The 24,916-nt window shown below is 39.9% G+C and overlaps 2 protein-coding genes across 2 annotated transcripts in view; one reads left to right on the forward strand and one right to left on the reverse strand.

Annotated features, from left to right (window-relative positions):
• Positions 1 to 1,168: 1,168 nt before the first annotated feature.
• On the forward strand, positions 1,169 to 22,460 carry slc24a5 (solute carrier family 24 member 5). The gene is made up of 9 exons (XM_081372848.1): positions 1,169 to 1,412; positions 1,998 to 2,177; positions 3,491 to 3,574; positions 4,682 to 4,785; positions 5,501 to 5,601; positions 7,759 to 8,036; positions 8,212 to 8,418; positions 18,286 to 18,387; positions 20,731 to 22,460. The coding sequence occupies exons 1-9, from the start codon at positions 1,256 to 1,258 to the stop codon at positions 21,051 to 21,053; spliced, it is 1,536 nt and encodes a 511-aa protein (XP_081228974.1). The 5' UTR covers positions 1,169 to 1,255; the 3' UTR covers positions 21,054 to 22,460.
• A 62-nt stretch (positions 22,461 to 22,522) lies between these two features.
• myef2 (myelin expression factor 2) overlaps positions 22,523 to 24,916 on the reverse strand; it is a 21,166-nt gene continuing 18,772 nt past the window's right edge. Inside the window, exons 16-17 of the mRNA XM_081372849.1 lie at positions 23,864 to 23,915; positions 22,523 to 23,189 (exon numbers count right to left, since the gene is read on the reverse strand). Coding sequence (XP_081228975.1) covers positions 23,026 to 23,189; positions 23,864 to 23,915 — 216 coding nt within the window. The 3' untranslated portion in view covers positions 22,523 to 23,025. The remainder of the gene's footprint in view (positions 23,190 to 23,863; positions 23,916 to 24,916) is intronic.

The raw sequence follows: 24,916 nt of genomic DNA on the forward strand, positions 1-24,916 counted from the left end.
TCAGGGGTTTTTAAACTGGGATCCTGGGAAAAGTAAGATTAAACTAACTACTGTAGCATGAATACATTTGATTATAATAAAAAAATATTTAAATAATTGAATAAATATTTAATTCAACAAATAAGTTAATGAATCTGATTAAAATGAATACATTTATAATGATAAATAAATAATAATAAAAAACTTTTTTTTTCATTTTAATCAGATTTCAGATTATTTATTTTAATCAGATTTATTTATTTATTATTTATTTAAATAATTGGATGAATATGTATTTAAATAAGTTAATAAATCTGATTAAAATGAATACATTTATAATGATAAATAGACAATTTTATGTAAAGAAAAATAATGAATAAACTAAAATATTTTATTAAAATAAGTTGATAAAAATAAATTAAATTGTATTAATAAATGATACATCTAACAGTATAGTTAGTAGAAAAAATGCAATGATGTAAATACATTAATTAAACATGATAAAATAAAAAAGATACAAAATAAATACAAATAGATTTTTAAACAATAATTTGAAATAAACATTTTATGTAAATAAATAAATAACTTTTTGTTACAATAATAAAACAAGACTAAAAACAAATACATTTGTTTAAAAAAAATATAAAATAAATCATGATCAACACATTTGATTGAAATGAATTGATTAAAATAAATCAAAGTAAATAAACAAAAATCTTTGATTAAAAATAAAAAATGGATTTAAATAAATAATAATAAATTTGACTAAAATAAATAAATGTATTAAAATAGATCAGTTATTTTTTTCCAAATAATATTATACACATTTCATAATATAAATTTTTACAGTAATAATTAGGTCTTTATGCATACAAATATATAGTTGCCTTTTAAATGTGAAGATGGAGATGATCTAAAAGATTGGAAACCCTTGATCTAGAATATCCAGAAGTCAGACCAAATCCATCCGATCACATCCAGCAAGAAAACGTGAGGACATTTCTCAAAATATGAATAATTCAGAGTCATTTATGTAAGTGTGGGGCATAAATGATGTGCACAGATTTAATTTGCGCAAAGAATCGATTTATCTGCTTAAGAGGCGCATCATTGTGCACGATAACATTTGTATTTGTCAAACTGTTTCAGCCCTGAAGGCTTGAGACTCGTTTGTGCAGAATAATGAGTCTTGTGACACACACACACACACACACACACACACACACACACCGACAGCTCCATGAACCTCCTCAAGCATCAGTAATCGGTGGGAACGATGAGGAAACACACACTTCTTCACCGGGAGAAGCGCAGGGACGTTCTGCTGTGTATCAGCGCTGTAGTTCTGCTTATATTCGCAGCGGTTCATCTCGTCTTCTGCGTGGGAAAGAGTTTTCCGGGTTCGGCTTCTCCCAGAGTCCGTCGGGATGTCGGTGAGTGAGAGAGTTTGATTCATGTTGAGATTCGTTTGAGAGTCAGAGACTGACTGAACTCTATTTCTATAGCGCTTTATACAACACAGACGGTCTCAAAGCCGCTCAGTTCAGAGGAAAACAACAGCGTTCATGTTGGAAACTTCAAATAAACTTCTCCAGTTCAAGTGTTGTTCTCATCAGTGCGGTTACATCAGTAATATGAACACTGAATACCGTCTTAAACCTTTTCAAATGGTGTCCATGATTTTTTTGTGTGTTCACAAACCTTTACCAATTTTTGTACCATTCCGATCAAGTAAAAAAAAAAAAAAAAACTAAATGTACAATTTTTCGGTAAAAAATTACGAAATATGATGAATATTTATTCACGAGTCTTTTGACAACTGGATCTTGTAGCCTATAATTTTTTGCTTCGAAACATTGTGAAATTCATCCTGGCCACTTATTCACATAAAGCAATATATTGATTTAACATTTGTAAGATGTTAAACACAGATGTTGTGTGTCAGAAAGCTGAATGTGGGTCAGAACTCAAGACTCAAACACAACCGCTGATAATGGAGATCTGTGTGTGATTTGCAGAAAATGCGAGCGAATGCATCCCGCCTCAGTCCTCTGAGTTTCCCGAGGGATTCTTCACGCTTCAGGAGCGGAAAGACGGAGGGATCCTGATTTATTTCATGATCATCTTCTACATGCTTCTGGCCGTCTCCATCGTGTGTGATGATTACTTTCTGCCGTCTCTGGAGGTCATCAGCGAGCGTAAGCTATTAGAGATATGAACGCGCTTTAAACTGAAGCCCGTACCCGAAATCATTAACCCGAACCCGACCCGTACTGACCCGTACCCGACCCGAACCCGACCCGTACCCGTACCCGTACCCGTACCCGTACCCGACCCGAACCCGACCCGTACTGACCCGAACCCGACCCGTACTGACCCGTTCCCGACCCGTACCCGACCCGAACCCGACCCGTACCCGTAATCATTAACCCGACCCGTACCCGTACCCGACATCATTAACCCGACCCGAATCCGTACCCATACCCGACCCGTACCCAAAATCATTAACCCGACCCATACCCGACCCGAACCCGACCCGTACCCGAAATCATTAACTCGACCCGAAATCATTAACCCGACCCGAACCCATACCCGACCCGTGCCCGACCCGTACCCGACCCGTACCCGAAATCATTAACCTGACCCGAACCCGTACCCGACCCGTACCCGAAATCATTAACCCGACCCATACCCTACCCGAACCCGACCCGTACCCGTACCCGAAATCATTAACCCGACCCATACCCGACCCGAACCCGAAACCCGTGAGTTTTTCGAGACCCGTAGCAGACCTCTGTTAGGGTCATGGGTTATGGGTTTATGGGTCATGGGTCATGGGTCATGGGTCATGGGTTATGGGTTTATGGGTCATAGGTTATGGGTCATGGGTTTATGGGTCATGGGTTATGGGATGGGTCATGGGTCATGGGTTATGGGTTAAGGGTTAAGGGTTATGGGTCATGGGCCATGGGTTATGGGTTGGGTTTATGGGTCATGGGTTATGGGTTGGGTTTATGGGTTTATGGGTTATGGGTTAAGGGTTATGGGTTGGGTTTATGGGTCATGGGTTATGGGTTGGGTTTATGGGTTTATGGGTTATGGGTTGGGTTTATGGGTCATGGGTTATGGGTTGGGTTTATGGGGTTATGGGTTGAGTTTATGGGTTATGGGTTGGGGTTATGGGTTATGGGTTGGGTTTATGCGTCATGGGTTATGGGTTGGGGTTATGGGTTATGGGTTAAGGGTTATGGGTTGGGTTTATGGGTTATGGGTTATGGGTTGGGTTTATGGGTTATGGGTTGGGTTTATGGGGTTATGGTTATGGGTTGAGGTTATGGGTTGAGGTTATGGGTTGGGTTTATGGGGTTATGGGTTATGGGTTGGGGTTATGGGTTATGGGTTGGGGTTATGGGTTATGGGTTATGGGTTAAGGGTTAAGGGTTAAGGGTTATGGGTTTGTCGTCCGTCAGTGTGTCCGAGTGGGATTTGATTGAATCTGGTTGTGTTTCAGGTCTCGGTCTTTCACAAGATGTCGCTGGAGCCACTTTCATGGCAGCGGGAAGTTCGGCGCCAGAACTCGTCACTGCGTTTCTAGGTAATCTTCTGCCAACAGGATAGAAATATCTCAAATGACATCTCTGTAAAAACCCTCTGGTGTTTTTCGCGTGTTGGTCAAAAATGACAGAATTGTTTATTTTATTTCAATGAAATGAACGTACTATATTTTAGTTCGATAATGTTTTTTTATTTCATATTTTGTATTTTTAGGGGATTTTATGGTACTAAATTATATTTACGCTGTATTTATTCACTTTTTGAGCATTGACCTGAACATAAATTTCCAAATTTTTGTGGGCGGGGCTTGATTGTGTCTGTGTGGAATTGATTGGATGGTTGTGGTTTGCTATTGGCTGATCTCATGTGAGTGACAGGTTGCCCCGTCCTCGTCATCAGAGAAGAGAAGAGATGCTGCAAGAGGAACTGATTCTGATTCAACATTATTAACACAATAATGATGATCATTTTGATTTCTTTTTGATTTCTTTTTTTTTCTTCTTTTTTTTACTGTATTTTTATTGATGATTTTTCAAGCATACAACATTTAGAAAGACATATAAAAAGAGCAAACTCTAGAACAGGGGGTATACATTCTGTTTTGTCAGCAAGTATAGATTCACATATAGTCATTGATTGTTTACATTACAGTACTCAGTCCATTTCTTCCAGTATTTTAGAAATAAGTCCTTTTTAAGTCTCAAAATAAGTCAATTCTTCCATATTCCATATTTCTTTAACAATTTCTATCTATTCTTCAAGTAAGGGGATGTCCGGCTTATACCAATGCCTTGTAATACATGCTACACTTATTATATTAACAAGATATACATCTTGTCTCAACACTGATGAGATGTTTCCAAGATACAATGTAATGAAGTTTCTTGGTATTTCATATCCTAAAATCTGGATCTCCATCAAAACCATGTTCCAGAAAGGTTATATTTCTGGTCATGCACACATATCCTCCAGCATAACTGTGGTGTAGATAATTCTTTACTTTTAATTTGGGGGTAATGAAATAACGCACTAGATTTTCCCATCTCTGTGAATAGGTATTTGTATGTTGTGTCTTGCAAGCAAAAAAACTTCCTTCATTTGGAATGTCGTCTGATTTCCCGGTGTGTTTGAATGCGTTCCTCCTCAGGTGTGTTCGTGACTAAAGGAGATATCGGCGTGAGCACCATCATGGGATCGGCCGTGTACAACCTCCTGTGCATCTGTGCGGCGTGTGGCCTCTTGACCTCTGTGGTGTGTGACATCATCATTACCCAGACACCCCCACAGTGTCGGCGCACATCCGGCCCGCGAGGAATCCACATGTACCGGATGTGGGCCGACACTTTAGGGGCTTTCGCACCGGAGGAAGCTTTTCATAGTTCCTAGAACTATTGGCGGATGTCGGCGTGTTTGTTCGCACCGCAGGAACTATTTTAGCTCTAGGAACTCCTTTTGGAGGAACTACTTTACTCCTCCTTAAGAGTCGGTCTAAACCAGCGCTATAGGAACTACAGTGACGTTAGTGTTCGCTGATTGGCCGAACGCACGCGAAACACCAGCACACGCCATTATTAAAACACACAGATTATAGTCTATATATTTACTCCAGAAACTAACTCTACGAACATGTAAAACAGTGATAGATGGAGCTCTCAACCTTTACACTGAGGAGAAAACCCAACACAACTTTGAGGAGATCAAGAGAATCATAATTATGTATTTCTGCTCATCGACAATGGACATCAAACACACATCATAAGCTAATAACTCTTCATTACTGTCTACTTTCTATGTTTAACAGTTCTATCTAATAACGTGTTCGAATGATCATAAACCCTGGTGGGAACTACCCGGTGCGAAAGCCCCTTCTGTTGCTGTCTGGGATATTAATGTGTCGGTGTGTGTCTGTTGTCTCTGTATCTCACCTGTGTGTGTGTGTGTGTGTGTGTGTGTTTGCTCTGTTCAGACGGCTCGTCTCACATGCTGGCCGTTATTCAGAGACTGTCTCGCATACGCCATCAGCGTCGCCGCAGTCATCGCCATAATCTCAGATAACAGAGTTTACTGGTGAGTCTGTGATGCTAACATTAATACGTTCTAAGAATGTTTTTGCTAACGGTTCCATTAAAGGATAAGTTCACTTCAGAATTTAAATTTCCTGATAGTTTACTCTCCCCCTCGTCATCCAAGATATTCATGTCTGTCTTTCTTCAGTGGAAAAGAAATGAAGGTTTCTGAGGAGAACACTCCAGGATGTTCCTCCATATAGTGTCTTCAATGGGGTCCAACGGGTCGAAGGTCCAGATGTGAGTTTCAGTGCAGCTTCAAAGTCTCGACACGATCCAGCCGAGGAATAAGAGTCTCATCTAGACACACCAGCGGATATTTTATAACAAAATAAACATTTATATACTTTTAACCACAGATGCTGGTCTTGCTCTAGCTGTGATGAGACACACATTACGTCATCAGGTTGAAAGGTCAAGTGTGACATAGGCGTAAGAACAGACCCAGTGTTTACTAAGAGAACCTGCAAAGACTAAATCAAACGCCATTCACAAAAAAACAAATAAACGAAAGGTAAAACAACGATGTCGGACAATTTTGAAGTTGGAGGAGGAAATGAGATGGAGTTTTTCGCTCTACTCTACATTTCAGAATGTGTGTCTCATCACAGCGAGTGCAAGACCAGCATTTGTGGTTAAAAGTATATAAATGTTTATTTCTGTATAAAATGTCCGCTGGTGTGTCTAGATGAGACTCTTATTCCTCGGCTGGATCGTGTCGAGACTTTGAAGCTGCACTGAAACTCACATCTGGACCTTCGACCCGTTGGACCCCATTGAAGACACTATATGGAGGAACACCCTGGAGTGTTCTCCTCAGAAACCTTCATTTCTTTTCCACTGAAGAAAGAAAGACATGAACATCTTGGATGACGTGGAGGAGAGTAAACTATCAGGAGATTTTAATTCCAAAGTGAAATAATCCTTTAAGGTATTAAAAAGTTATTTCTGAATGTTTCTCAGTGAAGGGAACGTTCCATTTGATCATTTATCATAAACACTCGTCTTTAAGCCTCGACGCACTGGTTAGCCGACACTGAAGGTCCTTGCACACGGAGTCCGAACTTTTTGCATGCCTTTTTTCGTATTCGTGATTCGGTGGCTCTGAATTGTCAAATCTCCTCTCAAAATGCTTGATCTACGGATGCGAAAAACACAGAAAATCGAACACGATCCGAATTTTTTATGACGGACGAAAGTTTGTAAGCGGGATTGACAACGTGAGGTCGTATTTATTTTTTACCGTGTTGCCCGTTCTGTTTCATCTGTTTATTATCATTTTGGTGACTACACTCCTAACCATCTGGTGCTCTTATTCGCAAGTTGGTCAAATTTTTATTTTATTTTTTTATGAAATTAATGTACTATACTTTTTTTTTTTATTAAGTGTTTTATATTTTTGGTGGATTTTATGGTACTAAATCATATTTACGCTGTATTTATAATCCATTTATTCACTTTTTGAGCATAGACCTGACGATTACATTTCCAGCTTAAACTGTGGTAAATCTTGACTGAAGTTTGATCTCTTCTCAAAGACGACACTTGGCAGATTATTGCTGAAGTGAAAAAAGTTTTAAAATGTGAACTTAAAAAAAAAGTTACAGAATTTTACGTTTATTTTTATGAAAAATGTGCAAAACTACTATTTTCAAAAACATGAGAAAATCAAAGCCATAAATCTAAACATTCTAAACATGATTGACACAACGTGAAGTCGTATTTATTTTTTAACGTGCAAAAATTTCGGACTAGAATTTTGGACTCAGTGTGCAAGGAGCTTAAAGGGGTCATCTGATGCCCATTTTCCACAAGTTGGTGTGATTCTTTAGGGTCTTCATGTAAAGTTTGTAACATACTTGGGTTAAAATTTCTCAATGTTTGTGTAAAACACCCTTTCACCTCCTCAAGAACAGCTCTCTTCACAGCAACCCGTTTCAGTGCATGTCTCTTTAAATGATAATGAGCAACTAGTGGAAATATGCTAATACGGGAAATATGCTAATACGGGACAGTCCTTATGACATCATAGTGCTCAGAAAATCCAAACGGCTTGATCATTGAGAGTGTTTAGACTTTGAGGATGAAAAAAAAGGACTGTGGTTGTGTCCACACACTACAAACACACATTTATATGCAAACTCGGATGTGTGTTCAGGTATGACGGCGCGTGTCTCCTGCTGGTGTACGGGGTGTATGTGCTGGTGCTGTGCTTCGACCTGAGGATCAGCGAGTATGTGATGCAGCGCTTCAGCCCGTGCTGTGTGTGTGTGAGCAAGAGCTCCGCCTCCGGCGAGGAGACGCCGCTGGTGGGATGGAGCGACGGCAGTCTGCGAGTTCACCGGCGCTCCCGAGCCGACAGCGGCATCTTCCAGGACGACTCCGGGTATTCCCAGCTCTCGCTCAGCCTGCACGGCCTCAACGAGATCGGACAAGGTACGTGATGAGGTCACAAACCTGTTGCAAATTTCTGTTGCATCTGTTTCTGTTTATTATCATTTTGGGGACCACTCTTAAAAATAAAGGTTCCAAAAGGGAATGATGGCATACATTTTTTTTGGGTTCCCAAAGAACCTTGTGGCAGCCTCACGTTTGCACGTTTCTCTCTCAGAGCAGAAGAGTGTGTTCACGATGCCCGAACACGACCTGAAGCGGATCCTCTGGGTTTTGTCTCTGCCGGTCATCGTGTTGTTGTTCCTGACCATTCCCGACTGCAGGAGACGCTTCTGGAAGAAATGGTACATGATCACGTTCCTGATGTCTGCCGTCTGGATCTCCGCCTTCACATACGTCCTGGTGTGGATGGTCACTGTCGTGGGTAAGAGTGCTTTAGTTTGCTTTTATTCTGTGGAAGCATTTGTTCATCTGGTGGACCTGCAGTGCATTAATGGTGTGTGTGTTCTGGGAATAAAACCCACAACCTTTGCATTGCAAGCGTCATGATCAGCCAGACGAGCTACAGGATCGACAAGTTAAGTCGAATTTATTTGCGTAGCTCTTTTCACAATACACATGTTTTCAAAGCATCTTTAGGGAAAGTCAGGGGCTGTTTACACGACACTGTTTTCAACTAAAAACGTAAAACTTTTTATGCGTTTTGGCCATTCGTTTACACGACAGCGGCGTTTTGAGAGCCTGAAAATGCAAACTTTTGAAAACGGTCTCCGTGTAAACAACAAAAACATGAATCTCTGAGGACGATGACGTCATGCGTCACATTTACGTCAGAAAAACCATAATCCAGTGACCATAAACTCGTCAGTCAGCGACAAATATTAACTCTAGAGAGGAGCATTCTGCTAAATATACGCACCATATTACATATTCATTATACTTATTCTGTCATGATTCTGCCTTCTTGTCTCTGATTTTCCCTGGTCTTGAGGCAGGATCATGACAGGCCCATGTTTCATGTGCAGCACATGGCCATTTGTTTGGCCATGTGCTTGCGTTGTCTCGTCATGTAACCCCGCCCCCTTGTTACCCTTGTTTAGTCATTATTGTTTCACCTGTGTCCCTGGTTGGATTATTGCTTTACCTGTGTCACCTGTTCCTGATTAGTTTCTCCCTATTTAATCCCCTTGTGTTTTCTGTCCTGTGTCGGTTCATTGTGAATACTGCTGTGATGTTACTCTGTGAATCTTGCCTGTGCTATTATTTCATGTGAGTCATTGCAAAATAGTTCCTGTGAGTATCCTGTCTTCGTTACGAGTCCTGTGAAGATCCTGTTTGTGTATTTGCTGTTAGTTAGTGTCTAGACTTCTGTCAAGTTTATAGTCTAGTTAGTATCCTCAGTCTTGTCTTGTTTTACCCCATTGTGGGCTTTATTTTCCCCTTTTTGCCTATAATAAATCGTGTTTAGTGTACTTTGTCTGCGCCTGGGTTCTCCTTCCTCATCATCATAACATATTCATTATACTTTATGTTCTTCAATATTTAATGCATGTTTGAATAAATCTGGCAAGTTTTTATGACAGCCACCATTTAAATGTTTATATTTCATATAACTTTATTATTATAAAAATAAATAAAAGTGTAATTTAAGTTTTTATACAAAATTTTTACCTTCAATATTATAGTAGGCTAATGAAGGCTAGGCTACAACTGACTCCCATAGTTTACAGCAGGGATCAGCAACTCCGGTCCTGGAGGGCCACTGTCCTGCAGAGTTTAGCTCCAACCCTAATTAAACACACCTGAACAAGGCAATCAGTGTTTTCAGGATTACTAGATAGATACAGGCAGGTGAGTTTTTATCAGGGCTGAAGCTAAACTCTGCAGGACAGTGGCCCTCCAGGACCGGAGTTGCTGATCCCTGGTTTACAGCATTAGTGAAGAGATTTGTTTTCCTTGAGAAAATTTTCCATGTATTGATCCTGATATCCAAAATAATCAATATTGAATTGAATCGAATCGTAATCGAATCGAATTGCAAGCTTGTGAATCGAAATCGAATCGAATTGTGAAATTTGTGTCAATACCCAGCCCTAGTATTTATAGTGTTGTCTAGAACAATATCAGTGCAGCAGTGACTCAAAAACTACTGAGAGATCAAGACAATTAAGAGATTTAAATATTGTCGGTTTAGTTCAAATAAGAGATTTGTTCCAAGCAAGAATGAACAATTCTCAAAACATACTTTTTGTGAGTCTTTCATACTCACTTGAATGTATGAAATTGACAGAAATTTCAGAGACCACCTCTCTCTATCACATGTAGTATTATTATTAATCCGCATGTTAGTCATGTTTCTGTAACATTTCAATGCCGTGTTGTGGATTTTGCAGATGCACGGCTCTTATCAGTGTCTTGTCTCGTTCTTTCTGATGTCTCAGTTCTGATGTATTTCTCATTGATCCAGCATCACTGCGTGTGTTCCCAGCCTCAGTCGTCATCTGGTCGCACTGCAGACGTTCAGGGTTTGAGTGGGTCACACACAGACGGGTCACATGTTCCCTGAGTCCATTCCTGAAATGCCAGCGCTGTATCCTGAAGGATTATGATGCTGTCGGCCCCTACGTTCTCTGAACCCCACGGGGCCCGTGAGAAACCATGTGATGCAGCCGCATATAATAGGATTATTATCCTGCACACGGTCACACAGATTCACATGAGCTTTAGAGCCCGACGCTAAAGAGCAGGTACTGGGAGATAGAGCTGCGAGTTTTGAACTTTTGAGCTCAGCGATGCCTGCGATGCGGTCACATGCTCAACAGAAAAACTATTTTTTTCCCCTCAAAATTCACTGAACATTTGGTAACACTTTATTTTACAGTGTCCTTGTTGTACATGTACTTACCATAGTAATAACAGTAAAATATGCATAATTACATGCAACTAACCCTCAACCAAATCCTAATCCTACCCTAACCCTATAGTAAGTACATGTGGTTAATTAATATTACTCAGTGCTTAAATATATAATTACACTGTAACAATGACACCTTAAAATAAAGTGTAAATGAACATTTTTTAAATCAATCTTTTGCTTTATACTTACACTACCAGTCTAACGTTTTTGAAAGAGTCTCTTCTGCTCACCAAGGCTGCATTAATTTGATCAAACATGCACTAAAAATTTGACATATTATTAGAATGTAAATCATCTGTTTTCTATGTGAATATATAGTAAAGAGTAATTTATTCCTGTGATCAAAGCTGAATTTTCAGCATCATTACTCCAGTCTTCAGGGTCACATGATCCTTCAGAAATCACTCTAATATGATGATTTGAGGATCAAGAAACATTTATGATTATTATCAGTGTTGAAAACAGTTGCACTGCTTCAGATTTTTGAGGTGTTGGATGCCGTGAAATAACATCACAAAGGACTCTGGTCCAATATTAAAACACCGGAAAATTTGTTTCTGATCATTTATTTATTGTCAAATGGTGAAACCACAAGAAAACATCATAATTAAAAAACATTAGAACATTAAAGGGTTCCATCAGGCGCTTTATATGTTGAACATTAAAGGGTTTCGTCAGTCGCTTCATATGTTGAACATTAAAGGGTTCCATCATGCGCTTCATATGTAGAACCATTTGGGTTCCGTCAGGCGCTTCATATGCAGAACCTTAAAGGGTTTCGTCAGGCACTTCATATGTTGAACATTAAAGGGTTCCATCATGCGCTTCATATGTAGAACCTTAAAGGGTTTCGTCAGTCGCTTCATATGTTGAACATTAAAGGGTTCCATCATGCGCTTCATATGTAGAACCATTTGGGTTCCGTCAGGCGCTTCATATGCAGAACCTTAAAGGGTTTTGTCAGGCGCTTCATATGCAGAACCTTAAAGGGTTCCGTCAGGCGCTTCATCTGCAGAACCTTAAAGGGTTCCGTCAGGCGCTTCATCTGCAGAACCTTAAAGGGTTCCTTCAGGTGTTTCATATGCAGAACCTTAAAGGGTTTTGTCAGGCGCTTCATATGCAGAACCTTAAAGGGTTTTGTCAGGCGCTTCATATGCAGAACATTAAAGGGTTCCGTCAGGTGCATCATATGCAGAACATTAAAGGGTTCCTTCAGGCGCATCATATGCAGAACATTAAAGGGTTCCTTCAGGCGTTTCATATGCAGAACATTAAAGGGTTCCGTCAGGCGGTTCATATGCAGAACATTAAAGGGTTCCGTCAGGCGCTTCATATGCAGAACATTAAAGGGTTCCGTCAGGCGCATCATATGCAGAACATTAAAGGGTTCCGTCAGGCGCTTCATATGCAGAACATTAAAGGGTTCCTTCAGGCGCATCATATGCAGAACATTAAAGGGTTCCTTCAGGCGTTTCATATGCAGAACATTAAAGGGTTCCGTCAGGCGCTTCATATGCAGAACATTAAAGGGTTCCGTCAGGCGCTTCATATGCAGAACATTAAAGGGTTCCGTCAGGCGCTTCATATGCAGAACATTAAAGGGTTCCATCAGGCGCATCATATGCAGAACATTAAAGGGTTCCTTCAGGCGTTTCATATGCAGAACCTTAAAAGGTTTTGTCAGGCGCTTCATATGCAGAACCTTAAAGGGTTTCGTCAGGCGCTTCATATGCAGAACATTAAAGGGTTCCGTCATGCGCTTCATATGTAGAACCTTAAAGGGTTTTGTCTGGCGCTTCATATGCAGAACCTTAAAGGGTTTTGTCAGGCACTTCATATGTTGAACATTAAAGGGTTCCATCATGCGCTTCATATGTAGAACCTTAAAGGGTTTCGTCAGTCGCTTCATATGTTGAACATTAAAGGGTTCCATCATGCGCTTCATATGTAGAACCATTTGGGTTCCGTCAGGCGCTTCATATGCAGAACCTTAAAGGGTTTTGTCAGGCGCTTCATATGCAGAACCTTAAAGGGTTCCGTCAGGCGCTTCATATGCAGAACCTTAAAGGGTTCCTTCAGGCGTTTCATATGCAGAACCTTAAAGGGTTTTGTCAGGCGCTTCGTATGCAGAACCTTAAAGTGTTTTGTCAGGCGCTTCATATGCAGAACCTTAAAGGGTTCCGTCAGGCGCTTCATCTGCAGAACCTTAAAGGGTTCCTTCAGGTGTTTCATATGCAGAACCTTAAAGGGTTTTGTCAGGCGCTTCATATGCAGAACCTTAAAGGGTTTTGTCAGGCGGTTCATATGCAGAACATTAAAGGGTTCCGTCAGGTGCATCATATGCAGAACATTAAAGGGTTCCTTCAAGCGCATCATATGCAGAACATTAAAGGGTTCCTTCAGGCGTTTCATATGCAGAACATTAAAGGGTTCCGTCAGGCGGTTCATATGCAGAACATTAAAGGGTTCCGTCAGGCGCTTCATATGCAGAACATTAAAGGGTTCCGTCAGGCGCATCATATGCAGAACATTAAAGGGTTCCGTCAGGCGCTTCATATGCAGAACATTAAAGGGTTCCTTCAGGCGCATCATATGCAGAACATTAAAGGGTTCCTTCAGGCGTTTCATATGCAGAACATTAAAGGGTTCCGTCAGGCGCTTCATATGCAGAACATTAAAGGGTTCCGTCAGGCGCTTCATATGCAGAACATTAAAGGGTTCCGTCAGGCGCTTCATATGCAGAACATTAAAGGGTTCCATCAGGCGCATCATATGCAGAACATTAAAGGGTTCCTTCAGGCGTTTCATATGCAGAACCTTAAAGGGTTTTGTCAGGCGCTTCATATGCAGAACCTTAAAGGGTTTCGTCAGGCGCTTCATATGCAGAACATTAAAGGGTTCCGTCATGCGCTTCATATGTAGAACCTTAAAGGGTTTTGTCAGGCGCTTCATATGCAGAACCTTAAAGGGTTTTGTCAGGCGCTTCATATGCAGAACCTTAAAGGGTTTTGTCAGGCGCTTCATTTGCAGAACCTTAAAGGGTTTTGTCAGGTGCTTCATATGCAGAACCTTAAAGGGTTTCGTCAGGTGCTTCATATGTTGAACATTAAAGGGTTCCATCATGCACTTCATATGTAGAACCTTAAAGGGTTCCGTCAGGCGCTTCATATGCAGAACCTTAAAGGGTTTCATCAGGCGCTTCATATGTAGAACATTAAAGGGTTCCATCATGCACTTCATATGTAGAACCTTAAAGGGTTTCGTCAGGCGCATCATATGTTGAACATTAAAGGGTTCCATCATGCGCTTCATATGTAGAACCTTAAAGGGTTCCGTCAGACGCTTCATATGTAGAACCTTAAAGGGTTCCGTCAGGCACTTCTTATGCAGAACCTTAAAGGGTTTTTCAGGCGCTTCAAATGCAGAACCTTAAAGGGTTTTGTCAGGCGCTTCATATGTTGAACATTAAAGGGTTCCTTCATGCGCTTCATATGTAGAACCTTAAAGGGTTTCGTCAGGCGCTTCATATGTTGAACATTAAAGGGTTCCATCATGCGCTTCATATGTAGAACCTTAAAGGGTTCCGTCAGGCGCTTCATATGCAGAACCTTAAAGGGTTTTGTCAGGCGCTTCATATGCAGAACATTAAAGGGTTCCGTCATGCGCTTCATATGTAGAACCTTAAAGGGTTTCGTCAGGCGCTTCATATGTTGAACATTAAACGGTTCCATCATGCGCTTCATATGTAGAACCTTAAAGGGTTCTGTCAGGCGCTTCATATGTAGAACCTTAAAGGGTTCCGTCAGGTGCTTCATATGCAGAACCTTAAAGGGTTCCATCAGGCGCTTCATATGCAGAACCTTAAAGGGTTTTGTCAGGCGCTTCATATGCAGAACCTTAAAGGGTTTTTTCAGGCGCTTCATATGTAGAACCTTAAAGGGTTTCACCAGGCGCTTCATATGCAGAACATTAAAGGGTTCCGTCATGCGCTTCATATGTAGAACCTTAAAGGGTTTCGTCAGGCGCTTTATATGTTGAACATTAAAGGGTTCCATCATGCGCTTCATATGTAGAACCTTAAAGGGTTTCGTCAGGCGCTTCATATGTAGAACCTTAAAGGGTTCCGTCAGGCGCTTCATATGCAGAACCTTAAAGGGTTTTGTCAGGCGCTTTATATGCAGAACCTTAAAGGGTTTTGTCAGGCGCTTCATATGTTGAACATTAAAGGGTTCCATCAGGTGCTTCATATGCAGAACCTTAAAGGGTTCCGTCAGGCACTTCATATGCAGAACCTTAAAGGGTTCCGTCAGGCGCTTCATATGTAGAACCTTAAAGGGTTCCGTCAGGTGCCTCATATGCAGAACCTTAAAGGGTTTTTTCAGGCGCTTCATATGTAGAACCTTAAAGGGTTCCATCATGCGCTTCATATGTAGAACCTTAAAGGGTTTCGTCAGGCGCTTCATATGCAGAACCTTAAAGGGTTTTGTCAGGCGCTTCATTTGCAGAACCTTAAAGGGTTTTGTCAGGTGCTTCATATGCAGAACCTTAAAGGGTTTCGTCAGGTGCTTCATATGTTGAACATTAAAGGGTTCCATCATGCACTTTATATGTAGAACCTTAAAGGGTTCCGTCAGGCGCTTCATATGCAGAACCTTAAAGGGTTTCATCAGGCGCTTCATATGTAGAACATTAAAGGGTTCCATCATGCACTTCATATGTAGAACCTTAAAGGGTTTCGTCAGGCGCATCATATGTTGAACATTAAAGGGTTCCATCATGCGCTTCATATGTAGAACCTTAAAGGGTTCCGTCAGACGCTTCATATGTAGAACCTTAAAGGGTTCCGTCAGGCACTTCTTATGCAGAACCTTAAAGGGTTTTTCAGGCGCTTCAAATGCAGAACCTTAAAGGGTTTTGTCAGGCGCTTCATATGTTGAACATTAAAGGGTTCCTTCATGCGCTTCATATGTAGAACCTTAAAGGGTTTCGTCAGGCGCTTCATATGTTGAACATTAAAGGGTTCCATCATGCGCTTCATATGTAGAACCTTAAAGGGTTCCGTCAGGCGCTTCATATGCAGAACCTTAAAGGGTTTTGTCAGGCGCTTCATATGCAGAACATTAAAGGGTTCCGTCATGCGCTTCATATGTAGAACCTTAAAGGGTTTCGTCAGGCGCTTCATATGTTGAACATTAAACGGTTCCATCATGCGCTTCATATGTAGAACCTTAAAGGGTTCTGTCAGGCGCTTCATATGTAGAACCTTAAAGGGATAGTTCACTTTGAAATTAATTTTTGATGTTTTAGCTTACCTCAAGGGCATCCAAGATGTAGGTGTCTTTGTTTCCGCAGTAGTTTCAATTTTGATATTTTTAGGTCAAACCGTTCTTGTCTGTCAGTCATATAATGCAGGTCGATGGTCACTGTCTCAAAACACAAGCACAGAGTCCAAATTAAAACAATTCCCCATCGTCCAAATGAAACAATTCCCCATCATAAGTACACATTGATGGCCTAAGACACGAAACGAGCGGTTTGTGTGAGAAAACGAACAGTATTTATATCGTTTTTAGCTCTTGAAAACAGCACACGTCCAAATGGTCTGACGGCGCGGGCGGGTATAGATATATTCATAGATGTCGCCTTGGCTACGGTTTCGTTCCAATGAACTGCAGTAGCGAAGGCGACATCTAGTGTATACATCTATACCCGCATAGATATATACACTAGATGTCGCTTTGCTACGGTTTCGTTCCAATGAACTGCAGTAGCCAAGGCGACATCTACGTATACATCTATACCCGCCTGCGCCGTCAGACCATTTGGACGTGTGCTGTTTTCAAGAGCTAAAAACGATATAAATACTGTTCGTTTTCTCACACAAACCGCTCGTTTCGTGTCTTAGGCCATCAATGTGTACTTATGATGGGGAATTGTTTCATTTGGACGATGGGGAATTGTTTTAATTTGGACTCTGTGCTTGTGTTTTGAGACAGTGACCACAGACCTGCATTATATGACTGACAGACAAGAACGGTTTGACCTAAAAATATCAAAATTGAAACTACTGCGGAAAAAAAGACACCTACATCTTGGATGCCCTTGAGGTAAGCTAAAACATATCAAAAATTAATTTCAAAGTGAACTATCCCTTTAAAGGGTTCCGTCAGGTGCTTCATATGCAGAACCTTAAAGGGTTCCATCAGGCGCTTCATATGCAGAACCTTAAAGGGTTTTGTCAGGCGCTTCATATGCAGAACCTTAAAGGGTTTTTTCAGGCGCTTCATATGTAGAACCTTAAAGGGTTTCACCAGGCGCTTCATATGCAGAACATTAAAGGGTTCCGTCATGCGCTTCATATGTAGAACCTTAAAGGGTTTCGTCAGGCGCTTCATATGCAGAACCTTAAAGGGTTCCATCAGGCGCTTCATATGCAGAACCTTAAAGGGTTTTGTCAGGCGCTTCATATGCAGAACCTTAAAGGGTTTTTTCAGGCGCTTCATATGTAGAACCTTAAAGGGTTTCACCAGGCGCTTCATATGCAGAACATTAAAGGGTTCCGTCATGCGCTTCATATGTAGAACCTTAAAGGGTTTCGTCAGGCGCTTCATATGTTGAACATTAAAGGGTTCCATCATGCGCTTCATATGTAGAACCTTAAAGGGTTTCGTCAGGCGCTTCATATGTAGAACCTTAAAGGGTTCCGTCAGGCGCTTCATATGCAGAACCTTAAAGGGTTTTGTCAGGCGCTTTATATGCAGAACCTTAAAGGGTTTTGTCAGGCGCTTCATATGTTGAACATTAAAGGGTTCCATCATGCGCTTCATATGTAGAACCTTAAAGGGTTCCGTCAGGCGCTTCATATGTTGAACATTAAAGGGTTCCATCATGCGCTTCATATGCAGAACCTTAAAGGGTTCCGTCAGGCGCTTCATATGTTGAACATTAAAGGGTTCCATCAGGTGCTTCATATGCAGAACCTTAAAGGGTTCCGTCAGGTACTTCATATGCAGAACCTTAAAGGGTTCCGTCAGGCGCTTCATATGTAGAACCTTAAAGGGTTCCGTCAGGTGCCTCATATGCAGAACCTTAAAGGGTTTTTTCAAGCGCTTCATATGTAGAACCTTAAAGGGTTCCATCATGCGCTTCATATGTAGAACCTTAAAGGGTTTCGTCAGGCGCTTCATAAGCAGAACCTTAAAGGGTTTCGTCAGGCGCTTCATAAGCAGAACCTTAAAGGGTTTCGTCAGGCGCTTCATAAGCAGAACCTTAAAGGGTTTCGTCAGGCGCTTCATATGTTGAACATTAAAGGGTTCTTCGTTTCATGTTAATTTTTTCTAAGAGTGTAAAGTGCTGCCCTGTTGTTTTGTTCAGGTGAGACGCTGGGAATCCCGGATACAGTCATGGGAATGACGCTCCTGGCAGCAGGAACCAGCATTCCTGACACCGTGGCCAGTGTGATGGTGGCTCGCGAAGGTAAAGAACCCGTCCTCAAGCATACAAACATCATGTGACCAAGTTTATTTATTTATCCTTTATTTCAAAGGATAAGCATGGCCCGGGGAGCATGAAAAGAAAAAGCATGTTTGCCAAATTCTGAGGATGCCTTCAGAACTTTTAACCGGATGTGTGATAGAGATCTAATACAATAACTATTTGTATAAAAAGTTGAGAGATCTGAGATATATGATGGCAATTTACCTAAAAAGTGCTTTAGCAATGAACATATACATGTGCACTTACTGTCCTTCTATGATGTAAAGATGTCCATGCCACTGATTCATATAATATACAGTGATGAGTATGTGAATCTGCACCACATGTGTGTCGCTGCATGATAGACAGAGTTCAGTTTCCTTATTAAAGACGAAGCAGGATTGTGGGGGATGATGTGCATATATTCTGGGAATATATTTATAATATATTACAAAGTACAAGTGTATTGGCAGGGGGTTAAAAGGGAAATTAGGTTAAGTTTTAGGAATCCCACTTATTTATTAACCCACTTATTAACCGGCTGTGACAGAATGGACACAAAGACTGAAACAGATATATATATATGTTTGATCATAAACAACATCTGCAAAGTATGACGCTCAAAGAAAAGGGAGATGTTTTCTTTACAGAAATCACTTTTTAAGGACTACAACAAACGACTGGTAAGAACTATTCATGGGTTAGTGACATTACTAACCCTAAAGTTTACATAAACCCCGCCCCCGAACACGATTTATAGATTATTATGACAGAATAAGCTAATAAATGACTAGAAGATAAACTACACATCAGCAACATCATTCAAATTCATCATTCAGAAATGTTCTGTTCATTCTACATGTCTTGAGTCTCTCCATCTTTGTCTGACTCCGGTTTGGACATAAACGTTTTTGAAATGTTCAGTGCATGTGTGTGTGAGGTAAAAGAACACAAGCTGTTGAAGCTCCGCCCCCTGTGCCGGAAGCAGCAGCTCATTTGCATTTAAAGAGACACACAAAAACGGTGTGTTTTTGCTCACCCTCAAAGTGACAATTTTATATATAGATGAGAAAATGACTGCATATTTGCAGTTGAAATCAGACTTGTTTCGACAGACGTGTGCACTTATTGAAACATTTGCTTGAAGGAAGATAATGTGTGGTGTATTACTGAAGCGCTGTCTGGGACGTTTGTATTTATTTTAACTTTGTATTTCCTTTTTTCTTTCCTTCGGTTTTCCCCTCCACCTTTTATATTTAGTTACTTGTCATTATTAATGTTATAAGTAAATGTTATGTAACAGTGTTTTGTTTAAAAAAAAAAGTTCAATAAAGAGTACAAAAAAAAAAAAATTATGAAGCCGCATGCATATTAAAGGGCTCCTATAATGCCCTTTCACAAGATGTAAAATAAGTCTCTGATGTCCCCAGAGTGTGTGTGAAGTTTCAGCTCAAAATACCGCACAGATATTTTTATAGATATTATATATAAAAAATTGTCACTTTTTGAGGGTGAACAAAAACGCACCATTTTTGTGTCTGTTCCTTTAAATGCAAATGAGCTGCTGCTCCCAGAACAGAGGGCGGAGCTTCAACAGCTTGTATTCTTTTACCTCACACACACACACACACAGAACGTTTAAAAAACTTTTAGCCTTTATGTTCAAACCGGAGTCAGACAAAGATGGAGAGACTCAAGAAGTGACATGTAGAATGAACAGAACATGAATGATGAATTTGAATGATGTAGCTTATGTGGAGTTATCTTCTAATCATTGATTAGCATATTCTGTCATCGTGTTGCGGGGCGGGGTTTATGTAAATTTTAGGGTTAGTGATGTCACTAACCCGTGAATAGTCTCTACCAGCCGTTTGTTGTAGTCCTTAAAAAGCGATTTCTTTAAAAGCAAATATCTCCCTTTGCTTTGAACTTTGAGCATCGTAACTTTGCAGATGTTGTTTATGCTCAAACAGCAACATTACACACTAACTAAAGTTAGAGAAGTCAAATCATATGTTTGTTTGTCTTTCTTGCCTTTTGTCTTGCCTAGTTGGGGACATCTAATTTAATATTCAACAATATTATTGATCTCCTGCACTGACACTATTATATGAGAACTGAACTGGACAATGATATATATATATATATATAAATTAACTAAATTAATAATTTTTTTTTTTTCTAAACAAAAATTTACCATCTCTGAACTTCCTTAAGCTGGACTGTGACGCTATTTTCTTCTAGAAACAAACTCTGTTGCATTATTCTCCTGTTATGTCAGTAACGCATCAGTACTGTGAAGCGCTGTGTAAATAAAGCCGACTCGTGACGTGTGTGTCGCAGGTAAAGCTGACATGGCCATGTCCAACATCGTGGGCTCAAACGTCTTCGACATGTTGTGTCTCGGCCTGCCCTGGTTCATCCAGACGGTGTTTGTGGACACGGGTTCTCCAGTGGAGGTCAACAGCTCGGGCTTGCTCTTCATGTCGTGCACGCTCCTGCTCTCCATCGTCTTCCTCTTCTCCGCCGTTCACATCAACGGATGGAAGTTGGACTGGAAACTGGGTCTGGTGTCTCTGGTGTGTTACATTGTCTTCGCCACGCTCTCGATCTTATACGAGCTCGGGATCATCGGGAACAACCCGATCCGAACCTGCAGTGACTGACGCTCCGATCCAACGGCACGCGATCGGGTTTAATCCTCAGACGAGTCGATGGTCATGTGACACTCGCTGTGTTTACACTGCAAAAAAATGACGTTTTCTGATGTTTGTCTTGTTTTCCAGCACACATATCTAAACACTTGAATCACAGTAGATTTACTAGAGAAGTGAAATGACTGAAGATATTAAGTCTGATTTACTAAAAAAACTGAAGTGAGTTTGTGTTTAAAACAAGAGCTAATATCTGCCAATGGAGTCAGAAATATCTAATCTTAATTCAAAGAGAAACAAGATTATATTTCTGACTCCAAGGGAAGAAGTTAGCTCTTGTTTTAAGATCAAACTCACTTCATTTTAACTGATTTTTCTAGACTTAAATTGATCTTCAGTCATTTTGCCTCTCCAATAAATGTTTGGGCCACAAAACCAGTCACATGGGTACATTTTTTTGAAATTGAGATTTATACATAATCTGAAATCTGAATAAATAAGCTTTCCAGTGATGTGTGGTTTGATAGGATAGGACAATATTTGTAAATCTGGAATCTGAAGGTGCAAAAAAACTGAGAAAATCATCTTTATAGTTGTGCGTTTATGTTGGCGATTGTGCTGCATACACTCACAAAAATAATTTTTTGATATATTTACGGTAGGAAATGTACAAAATATCTTCATGGAACGATCATGATTTTTGGCATAAAAGAAATATCTATAATTTTGACCCATACAATGTATTGTTGAATATTGCCACAGATAAACCCGTGCGACTCGAGACTGGTGACGTGATCCAGGGTCACATTTGTGCTGGAAAACAAGACAAAAATATTGTCAATTATTTTTATTTTTTTTAGCAGTGTATGGACAAAAATAAAAGGTTGTTTTTTAACTGAAGTTTTTTTTTTTTATGTTTTTTTCCCCATTAGTTTATTTATTTAGAAGCAACTAAATTGAAACGATGGTCCATAAAAAAAATAAATGATTCTGTAACAAGTGATGCTTTTGATCTCAATGCGTCAGACATTTACAGTAAAATTTATATATACACAAAACTTGTTCAAACACTCTTTAAAACTGACTTTCACATTTTACTTTATACGCAGTAATTCCAATCATGTTAGAAAGTCATTAAAAAAAATCTGCTATTTTTTATTGAAATGATACGGCTGTATAATTACTGTATAATGATGAATGGTGATATTTTTACCATTGCAATAAGACTTTTACGAATAGGAAAATCACTTTGTTGAAATGTAGTTTAATAATCTTAATGCCAAAGATTGTTGATTGCACCTGTTTATTTCCTCAGCTCTGATATTCTTCATCTACCTCAGATCATTCGTCCGCATGCCTGGGATTCGCATTACTGTAACACTGCATTACAATAAAAATAAAGAAATACTACCATCATGCATAAACTTTTTTTTTTTTTTTTTTTAAGAACAGAAATGAGAATTTGAAAGGTCAATTTTCATTTTAAAACAACCGTTGGCATTTCTTATTTTTATTTCTTGTTCGTTTGAGTTTGACTGATGCATCAACAGGTTACAGTTAGAAACATGAAAGATTGAATGAAAATGAAAAAAATCTTAATTTCAAGACCTGATGAAAGACAGTCTAACATTAAATTGTTGCAAATATTTTTTTCTCAAAAATTTGAATTCTTAAGAACATTCCTAAAAAAGTGCTTTAGGGAATACAGAGGATTTAAAAGTTAAGAATGTTTTGTGGATTCTGGACGTGTTCTTCACAAACTCACAGCCAGACAGACTTTACAACAGCCGGCTTTTTATTTCTTTTAAAAGTTAGAGACAAACGCCTTACAAATGTTTACAAAAAAAAAAAAAAAAAAAAAAAAAGAGCGAAATGAAGAGGCGGTCACTAGCACAGTAAAAGGGTGCGCGGCTGGCGAGATTGTTCAGATATGACGTGATGTTTTTAAAACAAAACAGAGGCGGCGGCGGCGGCGGCGAGCGACTCAAGCGTTCCGGTCCAGGCGAACATCCACCTCTCGCCCGTTGATCTTGGTCCCGTTCATCACTCGACAGGCTTTCTCTGCGCTCTCGGGACAGTCGAAGCGCACCGTCCCGCAGCCTTTAGATTTACCGTTCTCCATCTTTATCTCCGCGTACATCACCTGACCTGAAGGAGACCACAGCGCCCGTTACAGGGGTTGGAGGAACTTAAAATGCTGGATCACAAATGACATTTATATACATGCACACACAAAATAATAATGATACAAATAAATTAATTCTATCATTTATTACATTGATTTATTCTAATTTTATTATACATTTATGAGTTTTTATTTACATTTTATTATATGAAAGCGCATACAAAAATTGTGTAAAAATAATGTAAAAATATATATATATATACACACATATACACACACACACATTATACAACAAATATATATATATATTAATGATATATAAATTATATACAATTATAATAAGTTTAATAAATTATTTATGGGAATTATTTATTTTATTTACATTTTTATTATATGAAAGCACATATAAAAATTGTGAAAAAATAATAATAATGAAAATACTACATGTGTATATTTTGTATTTATCCATTTGTTATTCTGATCATCATTCTGATTTGAGTATGTGTAGTTCTCAAGCTCTCTCCTGTGTGTGAGCTGCTGTTTAACATCACTGCTGTACCATTTCTGCTTTTACCCCCAATCATTTTTATTAAACACGTGTTATGCATATATGTGTAAATATTGTAAGTGTTATTTTCTCTTAAACCTAATTAACATTCAATTTAAAACCAGAAAGAGAGGAGATTTGATCACGTACCGCAGTGACTGAACTTCTCCTTGAGCTTCTGCCAGGTCAGATCATACGAGAGCTGCGGACACACACGATACCCATCAAGCACACGTCAGTGACACACACACGATTCACATCAAACACACGACAGTGACTAGAGGTCAACCGATTAATCGGCCGATTTTTTGCATTTTTAACATAATCGGCATCGGCCAATATCCAAGTGTATCAAGCCGATTATTAGGCGGGCGCATCTGTGGGCAGCCTAGTGTTGTTGTTGTGGAACACGTGTTCGACGCACGCTGCGCCTAGAGTCATTGTCCAGCAGAGTGAGCAGACCTCATCCAGTGCTTAAGGAAGGAGCTAAGTTCCTTGGAGAAAACTCCTTTATATTTAATTAAAAACTTTTGATATGTTACTGCCAACATAGAGAAAAAATATGAATAGGCGACATGACGTTCGGCTACTTTGAAATTGATAGCATAGTTGAGGTTGCATTAGCACAGCAGAAGGGGTTGCTATCATGTCACAATAAGTAAGCAAGAATTGACAGACAGTGAGTCTGAGACTTTTATTTGTTCTGTTTGTGTGTCTTATATTTGAGAGGGTTGTCACTCAATGCAGAGAAATTAGTAATAAAAAAAGAGACCAACTATATGCTAGTGAAGGACTGGCTTTGCTTTGCTAGCGTCGTTGTCCGCTAGGTTTGGGTAGCTACAGACAGACCCGGTGCTAATACAGCACTGGTGCCTTAACGACCGTTATCTACCGGACCGAATATCAACGCGGATTTCTGTGCTTCATTTCAGTGCTACTGTTATGTCTGTGCTTCTCTTGGATGCTCTGAAAACGGACGTTAGAATAACAGAAACATCGCTTCGCTGCACTTGACACTAGTCAGCAGTTAACTTTAGCATTCCGTAGCTAGTAGCTGGATTAAACGGTTAAAATGCTGGCCAAACAGTAGTGTAATGTGTGACTGTATTTCACTGTAGACTAGGGGTGGAACGGTACAATGTAAGTTATTCGTATTGAACCGAATCGGTACAGGCGTCACGGTTCGGTGTATACCATTTCCAC

The sequence above is a fragment of the Scardinius erythrophthalmus genome (assembly GCF_964197995.2).
Source record: "Scardinius erythrophthalmus genome assembly, chromosome: 8".
NCBI lineage: Eukaryota > Metazoa > Chordata > Actinopteri > Cypriniformes > Leuciscidae > Scardinius > Scardinius erythrophthalmus.